Consider the following 20,288-nt stretch of genomic DNA (forward strand, 5'->3'; position numbering starts at 1 on the left):
CCGCGTTCCCTCCCCCGCAGCTGCACGGGGCTCCCACCGGCAGCCGGGTCACGTGTGCGGGCCGTAATCCCGGCGAGGGGGTGTCGTTATCGGGGAAGGGGGCGGCGGGAGGAGGGGCTGCCGCCGATGAGGGCTGAAGCCGGGAGCGCGGCCGGCTGCGGGCGCCGGAGCCGCGGGCGCCGCTGCGGGCGAGGCGGGGGCTGCGGCCGCGGCCATGGCCTGGCCCTGCATCAGCCGGGTGTGCTGCCTGGCCCGCTTCTGGAGCCAGCTGGACAAGTCCGACCTCTCCGTGCCGCTCACCATCCACAACTACTCGGACATCGAGGAGCAGGAGGACGGGCCGCCCCAGCGCGGCGGGCCCCCTTCGCGGGGCAGCGCTCGCCCGCCCGCCCCGGCGCGCCGCCCGCGGGATCCCGCCGCCGCCGCCGGGAAGCCGACCGGCCGCAGGAAGGGCCGGGCGGCCGCCGCCGGAGAGCCCTTCGCGGCAGAGACCCAGTACCGGCAGGACTTCAGAGCGTGGCCCCTCCCGAGGAGGGACGCCTTCCCCTGGGTCAGCGCCAGTAGCGGCGGCGGCGGCGGGAGGGACGGGGCCGCCCCCCAGCCCGCCCCGGGACGCGCCGCCTGCGCCTTGCCCGGCGGCGGCGGGAGAACGGCAGTCGACGGCCCCGAGCATCTCCGGCCGCGCTCGCAGGCGGACGGCGGCCACACCACCTCCTACAGGTAACCGGGCCCGGCGGCCGCCCCGAGCCGGGGCTGCTCCTGTCACGGGCGGGGGACGCTCCTCCGCAGCGCGGGGATTCCGGCGGGCGGAATCGCCACCGAGGGGAGGGGGACGGGGGCTGCCGCCTCGCGGGCGGGCTCAGCCTCTCGCCGAAGCCGCCTTTGCTTTTGGAACTGCGGTCCTTTAAAGTGTCGCTTGTGCCCCGGCAATGTGCGTGGTCCCGGCGGCCCCTGTGCGTGCCGGGGCAGCGGAGCCGTCCCCGGGCGCGCCGGCGCCCGGCCCCGCTCAGGCAGAGGAGGGAGCGCGCCGGGGGGATCCATGATTGCATCCCTGGCGCAGCAGCGCGCTACCCACCCGCTGCCGGGAGACTCGGCACCTCCGACAGCCAGAGCTGCCCGCCACCCGTCCGTGCCCAACAGCCGCACCGAGCTGCGTTCCCCGAATCCCTCGGTGCCATTACCGTTTTCCCTTTAAAACTCCTGGAATGCGACATTCATGGCGAGCCAAATTACAGCCTTAAAAGATTAGTCAGACAAGAAGACATTTTCAGGATGTATCCCCTATGTCATCTAATGGGTAATGGAAAAAATTGTCACAAACCACCTGTCTCAGTCTTTAAAAATTACTAAATGACTTATGTTATCGATGCCTTCCTTTCTCTCTGAACAGTACGACTGATTACAGATGTTTATTTCGTGAAACAAATAGTCAGGCGGGATGCACCTAAATTCAACTCTTGTTCTTACTGACTCTCCCCATGGAAAAAGAGGGGATTTCAGCTCCTACAAAGCTGCTGTTGAATATTGTATCAGTTTCATGCTGTTACCACACGCTCCCTCATAGTGATGTTTGGCAGATTTTAATATACCTATGAGGTATATTAATAGAGTAATTATTTTTATTCCAGTAGATTCTCAAGTATTTAGACTCTTATTACCTATTATGTACCTAGGAGACATTTCTCTTCATCACTGCAATTCATTAGATTATGTATCACAGTGCTTTTAAGACAAACTGGGGGCCCTGGGGAGGATTTACCAGCCTGCACAGCAGTATTGCTTATCCCACTCCTCCTCACACAGGCAGCTGCCCTGCTCCATGTGCAGTGAACATGCAGATTTAGGAAGGATAACTGCAGTGCTTGAATTTGTGCACTATTTTCTCATTTGCCACATCTCTTCAGACAACCACAGAGTGATTATTATTCTTGAACCAAAACACATTTCAATTTGCAAGGAGCACAGGAATTACTTCAGAGAAACCTGCCTAGAACAAGACTAGCAAGGTTCAGGTCTCAGAAACACATCCATCTCCACCTTTTTGTTGAAGCCTTCCCCTGCTTCTTCAGCCTGACCCCAGAGGAAGGCTGCATTAGCTTGTATTAGAGCTGCAGCTGCCCTACAGCTATTCAAATGCTCAGCAGAGTCACTTCTCACACCTTCCTTCCCTCTGACTTGTCTGTTCTTACACAGGGCTCTCAGCTACTATTATCAAAGAACAAGAAGTTTACAGATCACACGACAAAGTACCTGCTGGGGCAACATATCAACATGGAAATCAAAACAAGTTTTACAAAAAGTAAGACTTCAAGTTAGTTGAGTAACTCCTCACTGCTGAAAGGAGCGGGGCAGCCACACTAGAACAAAGTTCTCATGTAAAACCTTTAGGCTCTTTGAATACATAGTACACAACTCATACAGACAGGACTACGTAAATCAAGCCACTTTTGCCTTATTCCAGTAATTCCTGTGGTTTCTTTGGATTATCACCTAGTACAACATCGCATTTAAGAAATCCCTGTGCCACTGAGAACACAGGAGCCACAACAAGCAGCAGGAGAAAAGTTCACAATAGCTTCACAGGCTGCAAAATTCTACTTTCATTTATATTTGTCCCTTTTTGTTTTTTAAAGAAAGACTAAGCAGGTATTTGGCAGAGTTACTCATTTTCAGTTACACTTTGGGTTTGTATTTGGTAGCTTCAGTCATGGCAAAGCCCCAGGAGCACTGCCACAGTCTGAACTGAGAAGTGATCATAACACCTCCACCTTTGGTGAGCTGAGCACTCACAACCACAAGGACATTTCCACGAACACCATTACAGTTCACTCCTTTCCTCTTACCTTATTTTCCAAAGGCAGTATTGCACTCTGCAAACACTTTATCTTCAGGTAGTAGCTGGACAGCACCATTAAGGATTGATGCTCTTCATCTTCCTCTCTGACGAAGACTAGAAGGACCCTCCTTGTTCATTAAACTATCCCTTGGTGGCCACACACAACTCCACTACACTCTGGCAGCAAGGACCTGCCCCACTTCTTGAAAGCTGCACCCACACAGAGGTGAGAAGGCAGAAGGAAAGTCAGATCACCTGTGACAGAGGCAGAGTAGGAGGGGTTTCTCTAACTAGGGGCAGCTGTGTCCCAAAGAGAAGCTTGGTGAGCCACATGATGTCTTTAGGGAGGGTGGAAAAAAGGAAGAGTGTCCTGCACAGAGACATGCAGGCAAGGATCACTGTGGGTAGATGGTTAGAGAAGAGCAAAGATATGGAAAACACACACATTTTTGGTAAGACATTCATTCCTTGCTAGGGAGAATCTTGGGGAGATTCCCCCTTTTCTGCTGTTGCAGGAGTATCAGCCCATCCCTATGGCCCAGCCCTGAGGACTGGGCTCTCAGTGTGGGGAGCTGTGTCCACCCTCACAAGAAATGGGTCATTTGAGTCCTTTGTGCTCCAGGTGCTTCAGCAGCTCTGTGCCCAGCTCTGGCACACCCTGTGAGGCTCTTCCTGGCAGGATCGGCTCCTGCAGTGTGGACACTGCTGGCCAGCAGCCTCCAGCTGTACTGCGTGACTGTGCCAGGTCTCAGCAGCTGGCTGGGCTTGTTTAGTGTGAAAGGGAGGGCAAGGCAGGACATTGAACAGGACATGCAGAAAAGCTGGCATTGATACATGGTCCACTCCATGCTTTTAATGGCAGGAGTGGTTTTCTCGCTTGACTCTGTAAGATGTTGGGGGTTTCTTTTTTTGGGCTCTGTGGTTTGTTTGGTTGTTTTGTTTTGTTTTTTTAATTCAGGAATTTTGACTGCATAGTTCTACAAGAGCCTATTGTGTTTGTTTCTATGAAGCACCCAAGGGTAGTGGTGAGTCCCCTGTAATGTGGAGCAGCATTTGATGTGCTATTGTGCATCAGTGCTCTGCTCCTGTGAGACTTCATTCTGCACGCTGCTTTAGGTTCAGAAGGAAACTCAGCTGCATACAAAACTGTCTGCACATGGTTAAGCCAGTCAGCCTGACCTGGCATTTCCCAGCACAAAATAAACCTGCAGGATCAATGTCCGAGACTGAGGGAATCTTTCTATGGCCAGAAGAAAGACAAACGGGAGGGGTTGTTGGAAGAATACCTGTATCCCTGAGGAAGCAAAGACTTCTGATTTTGAAATAATAATTCTGAATAAAAGGTGGAAGGACAGCACAGCTGCCTGGCCTACCAACTATTATCCTATGTCCCCAGATTTTTGGGGCAGCTCCCTGCTCCCTCCAGTCCCTGGATTTTGGCTGGAGTCCTGCAGGGTCTGAATGAAGTCAAACCCCAATGGGGCTGCATGGTGGGTGCTCAGGCACACAGGCTGAGGCAGATCGATACAAGCTGCACTTGAAAGGCTAAAATGGGATGTGCTCCAAGTGTGAAAAGATCCCAGGGACTGCTGCAGAGGGTTGCAGTAGATTATACCTTACTGATGCTGGAGGAAGCAGAAGAAAGTGCTGAGTGGCCCCTCTGCACCTTCCCAAGTGTTTGTCCTTTTGCATCATGGAAGTGACTTCTCCCTTCAGCAGTAAGTTGCAGGTGCTTTGCACACAATTGTAGTAGTAGGTCTTGATTGCATTTAGCAGACATTCTAGAAATAGAAAAGTGCTTTACTTAGCTCTCTTAACAGAGGATGAGAGAAGCTGGTGCTGTCAGCAGGTATCTCCAGCTGGCTCTGTTCTCTGGATGTCATTTTCTTACCTTGTTAGAAGGCAACAGGGAAAAGGCACAACCTCCCCGCCAGGGCCAGTATTGCTGGGAGGAGAACCCTGTTCAATGCTCAGCTACCCTATAGGTCACTTCAGACTTCAGTTTTCCCTTCAGTAACTTGCCAGCTTTGGGAAAGCACTTCAAATGTATAAACGAAAATGTTGCATGAGAGTTGCAAGGGATTGTTTTGCCTGTTCCCTCCCCCCCCGACTCCCCGCATTGGCTTTGCTTGTATTGGCACTCGGGGAACTGGGAGGATGACTGTAAACTTCTGCACACATGCACAACACCAGCCCTGAGCAGAGCCACTCTCTGCAGTTGGGGTTTCCACAGGACAGGTGTCCTGAGCAGGCAGGAGAGTCAAGAGCACCCAACTTGTTCACAGGTAGGAGGCACAGCAGTAAAGCAGACCAAACTGGGCCCCAGAGATCAAGCAATTTTTGTGATGAGAAGAAATCTCATAAAGAGCTGGGGTAATTAGGGGGAAAGGTGTCTGATGTGCTATCGCTAATGATTTCTTGGAATAGTGGGCTGGAAGATACCCCAGCAAACTGAATTCCCACATTCTTGCATAAGAACTCAACACGTGCCATTCACTGTGACCATGGAACCGACAATACCCCACCAGGAGAGACACCGCAGAACGAAAGGGAATGACGCTTTCCCCAGAGCTATGGATGCAGTCACAGAACATGTTACTTGGCTTTCTATCCTATTCATTCGCCTTCAAGTAGGTGCTTGTGCAGAGAAATGAGGTGACCCGTGGTGACTGCTTCACAATGAAAAGCATCTTATTTCAGCTGTGCAGAAAACAAAGAAAATACCTACACTTGTGTTCAGTAATGTATGGGATCAAAGCACACACCTGAGCCAGCAGGGTTAAGAGTACTGCATGTGAGGAGCTCCATCCTTGATCCAGCAAGATCTTTAAATGCACGCTTATCCTCAATAATAGCAGTAAAGCTTTTATAATCGAGGCTTACAGTTATCTTTACATTCTTAAGTGTCTTGCTGCTTGGGGAAATTAATACTGAAGCCCCTGATTTTTACGCTATTTAACAAGTAAGCTTACTCAGTGCAGGCATTGGGATGGATCCAGAGGGATTCACTGTGCACTGCATAGCCTGGGTGGGGAAGGGAGGGCTTGGAGAGGGACAGATGTGAGGAGAGAGCCAGGTGAGCTGCGAATAGAGGCTCAAGAGAGGGTGTCTGTTGTGCAAAGTATGCTGCAGAACCGAAATGGGGAAGATTCAAAGCTGTTGCATAAAGTAGGAGGAATTTCCTCCCCTTGATGTACACTCAACCTTAGGTTAGAGAAAAAGGGAAAAGAATGGAAAGTGGGATAAGGACAGAAGTCAAGACCCTCAGACCTACCCACACAACCCCATTCACACAGCTCCAATAAGAGGGAAGCAGGTGCCTGTCCTGTCAGACCACTGTCAGTACTCCTTCCTTGGGGATCTGCTCGTGAGCAAAGCAAGCTCCTAAAACTCACCCTAAGACAACAGTTTGAGGCTTAAGGTTTTGTCTGGTCTTTTCAGTCCAGTCTTTTGCTGTTGCTTCTTTCCTGTGAATTATGAGCAGCTCCAAGCACTGCCTGACCTTCCTGCAGATGAGAGCTGAGACATTTGCAATCCTCCACTTGCCAGGAGATGTCACAGCATCCTCCCTGGCCTAGGGGGGGTCTTTGCCATCAAGCAGACTCAGCCTGTCCTCTGGGAGAGCACCACTGGCCACACAGCTCCACCTGGGCAAACCAGCTGCATGGCCCTGCTAGGAACCTGCAACGAGCTGTGTCACAAACAGGGAGACATTTCACCCCCCTCTTCTGCCCAAACCCCTTGCACACCAGTCTGGCTTCCCCAGCTGACACCTAGAGTAGTGTGTACTTTGAAAGGAAAATAACCGAGACTCCCAAGCTGTGCACACAGCTTTCCTCCTGAAGGAAAAATTGGAGATATGTTCATTGTGCTGTTTAATTCTCACTGGTGTGCTGGGTATGAGAAGGAATAAGACAATGAAAGAATGAGCACAGACCAGCTCAGGCAGTGTAGCTTTGAGTTATGGTCAGCTATACAGAATGAGCCTTTTTCTCCATTTCTTAAATAAGAAATGGGATTGTAATGCAGCGGCTCAGAACTGCCATAGATAATTAATCATGGGAAGCAAACCGTGACATAAAGATCAAGTACTGAAATGACAACTGTGATGGCATTGGTGGTGTATGATGGGGCAAAGGAATAGTATCAATGCTGAAGATAAATCTGCATGGAAACAGCAGCTCCAACACCGCAAAAAGCACAGCCAGTGTTTCTACTGTCTGCCTCCCCGTGCCCACCAGAAGAGTCCTCCATCTCTGTGAAGTTAGAAACATTTATAGGTTAGCTTTTCACTAGGTCAGTGAAATAAAAAGGATTTTGCAGACAGCTTTCTCTGCAGGGCCAGAAAATATTTGTGGAGCATATGAAATGGGAAGAGCTGGAGGCAGCACTTAGGCCAGTCACTGCATGGATTGCAGCATCCAGCAGCTTGAGCTGCAGCACCACCGTGTCTGGAAAGAACAGAAGGACCAGTCCCAAATCCATCATTCCCAAATAAGTTTGCAAGGCCACTGGGTAAATCATGGTGGGGCATCCCCCCTGCCTGGGCTGTTAGCTGGTCTTGCTCACCAGGGGAGGGAGATGGCACCCAGTCACCAGCTCTTGTGAAAGCTGGGCTTCATTGTAACCCCCTGGCAATTAACAGTCTGGTGCTTTTTTTTAGTTTCTAGCCTATACATTAGCTGTACTCCCATGGGGGTTAAACTGTCCCAGCAGGCCACCAGCTTCCCTCTCCACACTGCACAGATTCAAACCTTCCCCTACAGACCCATCCCCACATATTACAAAAAAAAAGAAAAAAAAAAAAAAAAAAAAAAAAAAAAAAAAAAAAAAAAAAAAAAAAAAAAAAAAAAAAAAAAAAAAAAAAAAAAAAAAAAAAAAAAAAAAAAAAAGCCTTTCCTCAGGCTCTATTAACCAATTTTGAGACAGAGAAAAGAAACAAATGACAAAGTATTGATTTATATGATGAATGCAGATCCACAAGGGGCAATCACCTGCAAAAAGTTGCTTCTTAATTCTTCCTAGAGTGAGTCATATGTACAGAAAGAGCAGTACAAAAAAAGCAGCCCTTCCCTTTTGATCCCTACTGTTTTAAATCTTGCATGCTACTCAGGAGGCATTTTTCTTTCACAACCCCAGTGCTTTAGTACTTAGAAGCACCACTAGATCATTTCTATATATGGAGATCAAAAATCTCACCTCTAGCTTGCAGTAGTGGAGGACAAAACAGAACCTAAAGAGAGCCTGGACACTGAGTTATGGTCTGGAGGCTACTTTTCCTCGACTGCAGGTCCTTGCAGACTCATAGTAACCTGACAACTGCTGCTGTCTCGGGACAAGGAGAGGAGGAGGGGTACAGCAGGAAGGATGAAGATGACCATGTCCAACAGCAACAGTCAGTCTTGCATGTTCATCCCCAGCAGCAGCTGTATGTCACATCACACAAGGGTACAAGGGAGAAGGAAAACAGTCACTAATCGTGACACTTGACATCCTAAACTAAGCAACATTAAAAACAGGTCATTCCTCTTCCCCAGGCTTGGGGAATGCTCATGCATTTCAACTCCACTCATGACTCCAAGACTTATTTCTAGTCAAGTCACCAAACTGGTATTTGGGCTTGTGTTCCTTCTGACTCTTGGCTATAGAGCTGGAGATGAGAGCCTGTGTCCTGCAAGCTGAAAGGCAGAGCAAATTTAGTCAGCTGCACTTTCTGTATCAAAGGTTACAATAATAATTTCTTATTTTGTTTCAACTACCCCAGCTCCCAGAGGAGATATGTTGCCTATGTTGTGCCCAGCCCTTCTCTGGGGCTCAGAGTCCTGGGTTTACCCAGTGGGAAATCCCAAGCCAGGATTGGAAATGCTGCTGTGGGTCTGAGCCGTGACTGTATCTGCCCTCACATTTCTGATTCTGTGGCTGAAGGTAGAGCATTTCCTCCGTGCATGTAGGTGCCTCAAAAATAGTTTTGACTGTCCAGGCTGAGAGGAGAATGGTTTGGCTTCCGGCCAAAATGAGGGTCCTGTGATCCAAAAGGGCTGTGTTTGGGGGTCTGCCAAATCAGCAAATGATCTGCTATAAAGCAGTGAGACAGAGCTGGCTGCACAGGCAGGCAGCACAGTCATTCATTGCAAGCTGGGGACACACTCTATTGCAGTGAGGAGATCAGTCAGCACCAGGTTGAATGGTTAGGAATCAATGCCACCAGTATTCCTGAGGAAATTGGGCTTTATGTGGAGCGGCAGGTTCCAGTTCCTAGAAACTGCTGGGATGTAATTGATGGTTTTGTACCATTTTGCTGGTATTTTGCCCAGTAGCTCTGTGTCATTCCTCTAGCTGTGCAGCAGAGCAGAGCTCAGATTTAACATTCACACACATCTGGGATTCCCTACTGAAAGGTTGCCTTCTTGGGGCATCACTTGGCCAAAATCACCTTTCTGCAAAGGTGCTCTCTGGCCCTGAGGTGTTAGAGCAGCAGGAACCCCACTGCTAGCTCTGGGAGAGCTGCACGGGCACTCACCTGCTGCCTGAGCAGGCCCAAACAGCAAGGTGCAGAGAAGGCAGAAGGACAGTGAGAGCAAACTAATTATAAAAAAGATTTGAAATGCACATAGACAGCCCTGACAGAGGCCTGGCTTTGCTTTCCAACAGCAGGAAGCTCTTACACAGAGCAATATCCGTTACTGACTGAGTGGATTTAAGAACTCACTCCGCCCTCACTCAAGCTGACAAACTGCTGTCAGCCCCAGAAGCAGGCTCCTGCCCCTTTCCTTGTGCCTGCACCTGTATTCATCCATCCTGGCAGAAGGCTGCTGCCAGCAGCTAACTTGGTCAAGAAACAGTTATTCAATTTTTTGGAATTAATTTTGTTAGCATGCTGTTTTCTCACTGGCTTAGATGCAGTCCAGGGTTGTACCCGGTATCCACAAATCAGCAAGGAAATGAGGCAGCATTTTAAGGCTGAGTCTATTATTAGAAATAAAACATAAAGTGGTTATATCACTTTGGTGATATACTGAAAGGATCATGTCCAAACTACACGTTCTAAAATAATACTCCACACTCATGCATTTTAAAGTAAGATTTTTAAAAGGAGAATTTTTATCTACTATCAAAATAGCAAATAGCATGCTTGGGAAAAAGGAACAACAGAAAGGCTGTGATCAAAGCTAAACTGGCCACATTAAAACCCAGTCTGTTTCCCTAGCCTGGGCACTAAGAACTGAGTCTTACTCCTTGATCTTGTGCATAAGCAGATAGTAAAATGCAGATATTATTGAAGTATGCCAGGGTATGAACATAAAACTGTCACATCTCGGTTAGTCACCTCTCCCTTCGCTACAGAAACTGCCTGTTGGTTGCCAGAGATACGTACATAAACAGAGCAGACTCCTGTCTTCTCCTGAGAGAAATGAGCCAGCTCAGCTGGCTGCTACTGCAGCATCCAGAGTCCTAGTGGAGGGGGCATCAGTGAGGCCCGTCTGTGACAAGGGCTACAGAGAAGGAAGGGAAAGGCTGCAGAAGGGAGCTGGAAGCCAAGCTAAGCCAAACCTTGCCATGCTGTTCTTTGGTGCACTCGAAACCTGTGCTGCCCCTTTCTCAGTGCAGTCTCTGCACCCACTTCTCAGATGGCAATTGGCTGACTAATTCTCAGAGCAGCGATGCTGTCTCAGACATCACCATGCAGATTTAAAGCACTTGCCCCCCTCTGAGGGAAAATCATCAGCGGAAGCATCTGCCAGCTGAGATGGTGCCTCCCTTTGGATGCATTTCAGATTGGGCTGCCACAGCTGTGCAGCACAGCACACATTGGCAAACCTGCCTGCTGATGAGAGCCACAGCCAAGGGAGGGAATATCAGCCCACTCTCTCCACAGGGGAGGGCAGGCACCAGACCAAGGGATTTTACATAGTAAGTGGCTGATGAGCCAGATGATGTTTTATATTGTAAGTGGTCAATGGGCCTTCATGCAAAAAGTCACCCTGACTTTTTCTTATCCAGGAGGGAAGCACCAAGCACCACCAAGAGAGAGCACATTTTGCAGGAATAAAAGGAAAGTTAAGTCAGGGCAGCCAGTTAGCCCAGTCTATGCCCTGTTGCACCTTTCATCATGAGCTTTGTGAGAGAGGCAGGCCTCTACACTCAGCTGGTCTTTTATTCTCAGTATGCCTTAGAGAAGTTCAATCTTAAGAGCTGATTACAACCAGTCTTGCTTTCTGGCTTTGCAACCACTCTGAGCAGAAGCACCCTGTGAGTATATTGTGTTTTATGGGTTCTTCTGTCTTGACAATCTCATTTCAGACAAGAGTATCGCCCATGGACTGGAGCAAAACCATCCAAGCCTATAAAGACAAAACAAGGCTTCATTATGCCAGAAGATCATTTTGTTCAAGAAACAAGCTACAAGGCAGACTTTAAGGTAATTAACAGTTTTTAAAAATCCTAAAGTCAATGAGAGTAAAGCCCAAACTGTACACATCACAAACTACTCATTTTTTAATCAGTGTGGTGTGTGTAGCTATGTCCTCACTGACCCCTCTTTTATCACTGCCCATTAGGTAATGTGGCCATCCCTTCCCTTCAGAGAGATGTGCTAGACAATGTCATATTGTAACTGGTCACAATTCAACCCATAATTCAATCCCTCAAGTGAATATCTTATGTACAAGGTGTGTGTGTGTGTGGGTGTGCCATCCCCTCTCTGTGTATAAGGTTCAGCCAACACCCTCTGCACACCCTTGGAGTGGTCAGTGTGCACCAGCATTAGGGCTGCAGTGCGAGACTCAACCTCTGGTACCAACATCAACCACGGGCACAGGTGTTTGCATGGGAACCTTTGCAGATCCCTGCCTGAGGAACAGCACCCACCCAGGCAGACAAAATGCCCCCGTGCTGGTGGGGGCAGAGGCTGCCCCCACTACCAACACCAAGGAGGACACAGCTGTGGTGAGCAGCCAAGCTGCACAGCTCTTGGGCTTCTGAGACTTCCTTGGGATTTTCCTGCGAGTTTTACAACCCTCTATATTAGTGAAGATCATTTTCTTGTTCATGAAATACACGTGTAACTGAAATTCCCACGAGGAAACATTCTCTCTGTACTCGGCATTTTCCCTGCCAGGGCCCCACACAGTCCCCATCCCCACAAGGAAGGAAAGTGCACACTGACAAGGCTGTGGTTTAGCTGCTTTTTGCATTAGACCACCAAGGAGAGCAGCGCCTCACAGCCAGTGGTTCAGAGGCTGCACTGAGTGACACGGAAAGTGGAGATGGGGCCAGGGCTGAAGTCCCCTGCCGCAGTGTGCTGTGCTGTCAGAGGTAACAGCAGCTACTCCAGGGCCACACGGAAAAAGTAAATCTTTGCCTTGGAGGAGACAAGGAAGAAGTGTTTAATCAGCAGACAGTCAAGTGCCTCCTCCGCAGAGGATTGCCAGCACACTGCTGCGACAAGGCACACGGTGGGTATATCCAGCTCTGCTGCAAGTGGGACAGTGACCTCAGGCAAAACAGAATTTGCAAACCTCACCAAAATTTCCTCCTTGCTCTGAATAGTCTGGGCTGCTTACCGAGGTGCAGCAATGAGGATAGAGGATATTTAACTCTTAAACCTTGTATTTTGACCCTTGTGGATTTAATTTTTCATTTTGACCCTAGAGGGGTCAAAATACAGTGTCGTCCTATTTGGCAGATAGGATGCAAAGGAGAGGGTCCTAGATGAACCCCTCCGAGTCCCTATCCCAGTTCTCGAAGGAAAGGGAAGACTGGAATCCCAGACACAAACACTTGCCACTGAGGACACTGCACTCTGGACCATGCAGCAAAGGTCTCGTGTCCTGGAGCCCCAGGGTGCAGCCTCTCTCACAGACAGCATGGGAAAGGTGTAGTCAGGAACGAAGATGGTGCTAAAGAGTCACCAGTTCAAAGAGAAGCCAGACTGTCCCTGATTCACACTTGACCGTTTGGACTTTCCCTCTGGCCTGAAAGCCCTGGCTTTGCCAGACACACAAGAGTCAGGTTTACATTCTGTCCTGAGAGCTACATGGAGGACTCAAGGGAACGGCTCTCCCCAGCTGCTGAGCTGTGAACAGGCTGTTTGTGACATCTCACTTGTTCCTCAGCGTGTCAGATGCATCCCCAGAGGAACGGAAAAATCAGAACAATGAAACAATAACAAGCAGATCAATAGCTTTCCCTTTTTCCCTATACTCTCTTTGCCTGTGGTCTTGCTCTTTTTTCTCTGCTTGGATGGTGCCCATCAGCACACCCAGCAGAGCTTTCCACCCCTTCACATTTTATAGCCAGATTCACCCAGAGTCCTGGGCTGGATGCACATCTATGGCCAGTGCTGTTTCAAAACCTTTGGGTTTTCAGCATTAGAGATGAGAGAAGCATCCAGGTGTCCTTCATGCTTCAGTACAACCAAAATAGCTACATATTGCATGTAATTATTACTCCACAGACATTAGAGAGAGCAGCCACTTATCTCTGCTTTTCTTTCCTCCATCCTTATCTGAGTCCTTGAAGTTTCACAGCCTGGCACGGCCAGTAACCAACTGTTCTCCTTTGGGTACTCCAGGTCTGCACCTCTGTTCACAGCAGACATAGATCATAGCCCCCATAAGGCATTACAGTGGAACATCTTGATAGAGCCTGGATGGCATTCTCAGAAAGGTTAAGGACCAGACACACACCACTCTAATTCCTCTCACTTAAAATCCAGCACCAGGCCAGTGGTGAATTTGTTGTGACATTTGTAGAGTATCTGCAAGCAGGACTTTGTGAAGAGGCAGCTCTTCATCTTGCAGAAGCTTGCTCCAGCCAAGGCCTGCCCAGCCATGGTTATGCCCATCCCACCACACACCTCCGGGTCCAAGGGCTGGGTTACAATTGAGCCCCTCCTCACTGGCACAGCATCACACCTGCCCTCGAATCACCCTGCAGGCCAAGGCTGGTCTCACTGATGCCCAGCCAAGAGATAACACTTGTTGGGTAGTGGCATGTTACAGGGAGAGTAGACAGATCCTCGCAGCACTCCAGATCTCTCAGACTCTCTAGACAGTTGTACTCTGTGTCACACTAATATTTCTCTCTCCCCTCACCCCACTAGATCCCAGAGGTGAAGACCAGATTCTCCCCCAACCCTTCTGCCGTTTTCCAGGCACCATCACGGATCCTCAACGTTTGAACCTGGGCCCTCCTCGCACCCAGGCAGCCTAAACGCAGCGTTTCTGTTAAGATTTATCACTATGCAATTTTCACGAGGAGTGTTAAGATCAAAGAACCGGTGTTATCAACAGCAGCTCCAGTGATTAATGATATGCATACACACTTTCTGTTAACACAACAAACCGCAAAGCGCTTGGTTTAGAACTGGCAAAACACCCTGCGAGGAATGACCTAGTTTTTCACAGGAGCAGGTTCATTACTATGCCAGCTGGCGTCACATTAGGAGATTGACTTTGGGCAGCTAAGGTAGGATTGCAGGCAATGTCCCTACGCATAGCTACACAGGGTAGGAGGGAAAACCAGCACAACGGGATGGATAATTAAAACCCAAACCAATTTTATTTAGCAACACCCTCTAAGTAGGCCAGAGAAAGACCCGGGAGTAGTCTGGCCCTTTCTTGAGGGGTTTTGGGAGTAGGACCTCAAATGGCATCACCAGAAAGCACAGCTTCACCGGGGCTGATCTGAACTTCCAGGGTTGTTTTAGAAGCTGGAGGAAGCCAACATCAATAAACTATAAAATAAATCTGGCACATGCAGTGTTTTGGGGCTTTCCAGCTGGAAGGCTGGATATTTCCAAAACTGAAGGGCTGATGCAAGAGCAAGAGGGGACTGAACATCAGGAGATAGCCCTGATAGCAGTGCACTGGGCTGGCTTGTAGAGCAGTACATGGACACAGCCAGGCACCCACCAGGCTCCTCCAGAGGATCTAAGATACTTATGTAATTTGTATAGCTGTTAGGGTGAGTGTAAATATTGTACATGGATTTTACCTAAAGCAATTTGTGATCCTTTAATGAAAAGGATATGCTTATACTTTTAATAAATGTTAACTCTTTGCATATGCAAGGTGGAAAATATTGCCTTGAAATTCCTAAATTATTGCCTGTATATTGGTAATGCTAATGCTAGGAACAACCACAAGCGAATGTTACTTAGAAACTCTTCTTAAAGAAAAATGTAATGTAGAATGTAAGCCATCTGTCATTTCTAAGATAGGCCATTTCAAGTGTCATTGTTCTGAAGCTCATTTTTTTAGATTGCTGTGCATTTAACTTTTGCTGAGGTACACGTGTTTTAAGAAACCATTTTTTTAGCCTTTGTTCATCAAGACTTTACAATTTCTATTAATAAGTTATGCAATATAATTAGTCTATTGCTTATTTAATGGTTTTACTAATTATTTTGGGAAAAAATTTTAAAAACTTTATGTGTTTGCAACACACGTGTGTTGTGTAGAACAAAGGGAAACTGTCCTCAGACTTGAACAGGGATCAGATATTCATTCACCTGTAGTGAAACAGACTTTAACGCAGGAGGATTTTTTCTTAAACTTCCTTCTATCCAAAGCCTAAGGCAAATTTAGTGAACTTGGGGATTCTGCAAACACGTATGCATTGCTGATAACTCCCATAAGAACAATTTTTGAACAGCTGGCACGTGGATTGTACTTGGAATACATGCAGACAACATCTTCTCACTGCAGTGTGTGAGAATTTAATGGTGCCATCTCTGTTTGCTGTAGCAGGACCGAACCCAACCACCAGAATATGGAACACCTGCAGTAAGCTGTGTTTGGGTGGGACAAGGGATGGCACTTCCCACACTCATCCTTGGACCCATAGGAACCTACAGAAATCCCAGTGCTTGCCAAAATAATATTTCAGGAGATTAATTTTTCAGGATATATTAATTTGAAACATTCAAACTGTACTAAAAGTTTTGCATGTTAGATGTTTCTAAGAATTCAATCTGCTTGTTTAATCTCTTTATAATGTTTTTAACAGTTTTGTTCAAATAATTTAAGTTCATTTCAATCCTGGACTTTACTAACAGCAAGAAAAACGAAAAAAAAAAAAAAGGAGAAATTGTCTATTCTCTCTTCTTAATTCACTGTATTTCTTAAAACAAAACACAACCCAGGTTTAAACAAAATGGTAATATAATAAGCTTGTATTTTATCAAATGAACTGGATTTAATTTAATAAATTAAAATGTATTTTGTCTATTGGTTCTTTCCCAATTTTTTTGTTGTTGTTGTAAAGCATAACCCTCAGGTAATTCAACCTTGCAGGACAATTTGTCACCACGTCTGTCTTGCACACCTGCACGAGCAGAACAGCAGAGCACAGCAGGCACCAAGCAAGGTCTCGGGGAGAGGCATTCAGAGCCATCAGCAGTCAGCTCCTTCCTCCTGGAGCTTGCCTGCAGGCACAGCCCCCAGCAAGAACAGCTTCTAAGGAACACTGCAAGCTGTGGCCCAACTGCTGATCCGAAACCACAGATGCTTTCCAAAGGAAAGCTCTTGGTCTGCAGAATCCATAGTCACTTATGGGACTTTTCCCAGACCTTTTCAAAGGGAAAGCAAACTATTCAGCAAGCAGTCCATCACCATGAAGGAGAAAAGGGGATGAACCAATGACATTAATTTGCTACATTCCCTATAAAATGCACAGAGGGTAGATTGACTCTGATGCAGGTGCCACGCTTTCAAGACTCCTTTCAGACATGCCCATAGTGTTCCCTATTAAGTTTCAGCTCAGTTTCACTCTGCCATCTCACAGAGTCACAGGAACTGAATTTTCACAGATACCATCATTTTACAGTTACTCTCAAAAATATTTCTGTCAGTAAAGGTGCTGAAAGTACAGCTACCTTCCCCAGACAGTGCAAGGCCACCTTTCCTAGCTATGCCTCAAAAGACTTCCAGGAGAAAGCCAAAGGCTCACGAGCTGCTGCCTGGTTCCAACTACATGAGGGACAAACTGAGCAGGTACTTACCACTGTCAGGTCCAGGGTGATGCCGCTGGCTGCCAGTGTCCGCAGCTTACCTGATTTTGTATGAAAAATGCTCACCTCAGCCAAACTGAAAGGTATCAAGCTAAGTTCCTCTGAAGAAGGCAAATCCACACGTGTTTTGCAGGCTCCAGGGAATCACTGTGCCAGGACTGCTTCCAACGCTGTTCTCACGCTAGTGTTTGTCTTCCCAATTGCTCTGGGCCCATGTCCAAGTCCCTCAAGGCTTTCCAACTGTGAATCACACTGCAAACAAGGGTTATTTGACACATAAAGAAATGTCCTTTAACAGGAAAGTTCTACACCTGAAGCTTTATAATTTACTACCGCTAGGGTGATACTGAACCTACTTGTTTAATCCTCCTGACACCTTGCCTGTTGGGATGCTGAGGGTGAGTTTTGTGCCAGGCAGCTGTGAATTACTGCACTGCCACATGCTCAGGTGAAGCTTCGGCGTGTGAAGTACTCCACTGCTCAGAACAGTTCTCGCTGAAAAGTTCCCAAGCAGCACGTTACTGTTTTGCCTGCTTACACAAACAGCACGTTTCTCTCTGCATTGCCCTAATTTCTTTGAGGGTGAACAATGATGTGCAGACCTATGACCTCTGTCTTACTCATACCACTTTCCTTCATCCTGGCCACTGATGCAATGTACGATCCTAAGGACCTACATGGTTTGCCACAGATGGATTGCTAGTGCCATGCATCCCAGAGAGGCTTTGTTTCCAGAGCAGAGATGGCATAGAAAGTGTGGAAGATTCCTTGTTCCTGGTGGCACAGGCTTTGGTGTCACCCAGACCACCTTGAGTCCCAGACACTCCGCTTGTGCCTGTGCCAGCTCTGTGTGCAGACAGTTTAACTCCTGGAGTAACGATTTAGCATGTCTGGGCACACTGCACCTGCCCCCACATCCCAGGATGTGCCCACCTGTGCGAGGGCAAGAAGGGAGGCACGGGGGGGCACAGGCCACAGCCAGCCTTCCTCAGCCACCTGTGCTAGCTCAGGAGGCACTCCTGTGGGACTGAGTACAAACAAGGAGTTGTGCAGCATTTTCAAAAGACGACAGCGCATTAGTCTGCTCACAGACACACCCACCACTCCTCCCCACCGCCGGGGGAAGAACACAGGAGTTCGTTTTCCTTACTTTTTCCCTGCTACTCTCCGTGTCAGGTGCTGGTGCCCAACGCTGGCAGCAGGCTGTCTCTGTGAGGAGAGGTTCTCTGAGAGGGGAGGAAGGGGGTGGGAGGCGGTCTCTGTGAGGGAAGGGCAGAGCTGTGAGTGGGTCTCTGTGAGGGGAGGGCAGTGTGTGGGGGTCTCTGTGAGGGGAGGGCAGAGCTGTGGGTAGGTCTCGGTGAGGGGAAGGGGGCAGTGTGTGTGGGATCTCTGTGAGGGGAGGGCAGTGTGTGGGGGTCTCTGTGAGGGAAGGGCAGAGCTGTGGGTGGGTCTCGGTGAGGGCAGAGCTGTGGGTGGGATCTCGGTGAGGGAAGGGCAGTGTGTGGGGGCTGCCCTGTGCCGGACACAGCCGGTTCCCGCCATGCCAGGACAGGCGAAGGAGCCGAACCCCTGAGAGGAGGAGCCGACCGAGCCCGGTGCCTGAGGGATGGAGGAGGCAGCAGCAGTCAGGAGTGAACGACTGAAGAAGTCAATCTGAGGAAAAAAAGGAGTTGGGGGGGGGGGAACACAACATTTTTTCTCATCTTTGTTTCTCACCATCCAGCTCTATTTGGCAATCAGTTTGACTAATTTTCCCCAAGTCGAGTCTGTTTTGCCTATGGCAGTAACTCGTATGTGATGTCCTTGTTTTTATCTACAGAGACTGCCTTGATCTGAGCAGAACAGTGGTGGAGTCCCCATCGGTGGAGGGATTTACCAGATAAGCAGATGTGGCACTTGGGCACATGGTTTAGTGGTGAACATGGCAGTGCTGAGTTAATTGTTGCATTGGATGATCTTAAGAGGTCTTTTCCAAACTAAATGATTCCGTGGTAAATTATCCTGACCCACAAGCTTCTTCATCTTGTTTTCTCTGCAGTTCTGCTGCAGGGGAGTGAGAGCGGCTGGGTGGGTGTGTGGCAGCTGGCCAACCTCAACCCACCTTGCCTTTCCATCTCCCACATAAACCAATGACTTGCTGTTTAAACAGGCTGCGCTGGAGGACGAAAGATTGGAGCTCAGCTCCTGGCTTCCCTTCCCCCAACCTCCAAAACCAGGAGCTTTTTAAAATAACTAGAAAAGGGAAAAATTACCTTTTCCTTCAGATCAGTTCCACAACTAGCAATTTTTATCCAGAACTAACTAGGACATTCTGAATACACAGCACAAAAGTATTTGCGGATTTGGAGAAACACTGAGTGACAGGTGACAGTCAAGACAAATTAGGATTGTGCTAGGGCACAGCTAATAAAAGAATTTATTGTAAACATACGTATCTTACACAATTATACAGTATAATACAGATAACATGAAGGATTTAAACACTCAGCATTACAAATGGGGCAATATTTGTAAAGAGATCTTTAACTTGTATCTAGACTCTTTCAAAAGTCAGAGAAATACACCATAACATTTCAACACACCGCATCACCTGTAGCATTCCACAAACACCTGAATAGGTGTGTGAAATTCCACAACCTCTACCTCATCTCCAAGCAATTCCCACAGGAACTTCTCACCAACAATTTTTTCTCCCACCACTATTCAAAATGCAAAGAACTTGTTGCAAAAGTTTCCTACATCTGAAGGACTAAACAAATTTGTCATTTCCTATCTGCTTTTAACAATTTATTTTTGCTTCAGCAAACTTTATATACTATTCATATGCATCTCCTAGGAGAATAACCTGTGGTTGCTCAGAAATGTAGCAATAGATCTCCTGTGCAAGAATCCCATTAAGAATGAGGGGTCCTCACCTGCCTGCTTCAGGGCCAGGTGCAGGACTCATTCTGAAATTCCATTTCTCACAGAAAAGCAGGATACAGGCAAAGAAGCCACAATTTGCAAACAGATGCCCAAAGACAAGCTCCTGCATCCTCAAAAGTTGCTCTGGGCATGTCACAATCCCAGAAACTAAGCCCACAAGAGACAAGGGCTGGAAATGTGTGTGTCACAGAATCATAGAATATGCTGAGTTGGAAGGGACCTATCAGGATCATCAAGTCCAACTCCTGGCCCTGTGCAGGTCACCCCAAGAGTCACATCTTGTGCCTGAGAGTGTTGTCCAAATGCTTTTTGAACTCAGGCAAGCTTGGTGCTGTGACCTCTTCCCTGGGCAGTCTGTTCAGTGCCCAACCACCCTCTGGGTGAAGAACCTTTTCCTGAGATCCAACTTAATCTTTTCCTGACTCAGCTTCGTGCCATTTCCTTCAGTTCTGTCACTGGTCACAAGAGAGATCAATGCCTGCCCCTCGGCTTCCCCTCATGAGGATGTTGTAA

At 48.1% G+C, this 20,288-nt stretch overlaps 2 protein-coding genes across 2 annotated transcripts in view; one reads left to right on the plus strand and one right to left on the minus strand.

Moving 5' to 3' along the window:
* YEATS2 (YEATS domain containing 2) overlaps nucleotides 1-20,288 on the minus strand; it is a 68,528-nt gene that overhangs the window by 1,727 nt on the left and 46,513 nt on the right. The gene's annotated exons all lie outside the window — the stretch shown is intronic.
* Nucleotides 26-16,066, plus strand: MAP6D1 (MAP6 domain containing 1). The gene is made up of 3 exons (XM_027893666.1): nucleotides 26-720; nucleotides 11,138-11,255; nucleotides 13,941-16,066. Exons 1-3 carry the CDS (start codon nucleotides 215-217, stop codon nucleotides 14,016-14,018), a joined length of 702 nt encoding a protein of 233 aa, XP_027749467.1. The 5' UTR covers nucleotides 26-214; the 3' UTR covers nucleotides 14,019-16,066.

This window comes from Empidonax traillii, unplaced genomic scaffold (genome assembly GCF_003031625.1).
Source record: "Empidonax traillii isolate 1590-97213 ecotype Southwest subspecies unplaced genomic scaffold, ASM303162v1 scaffold400:size839614, whole genome shotgun sequence".
Lineage (NCBI taxonomy): Eukaryota > Metazoa > Chordata > Aves > Passeriformes > Tyrannidae > Empidonax > Empidonax traillii.

Excerpts from the sequence above, each read along its gene's own strand:
- MAP6D1 (XM_027893666.1), top strand. The coding sequence starts at position 215 with ATGGCCTGGCCCTGCATCAGCCGGGTGTGCTGCCTGGCCCGCTTCTGG. Across the intron at positions 721-11,137 it reads GGCCACACCACCTCCTACAG|ACAAGAGTATCGCCCATGGA; the intron begins GTAACCGGGCCC and ends ATCTCATTTCAG. Across the intron at positions 11,256-13,940 it reads GCTACAAGGCAGACTTTAAG|ATCCCAGAGGTGAAGACCAG; the intron begins GTAATTAACAGT and ends TCACCCCACTAG.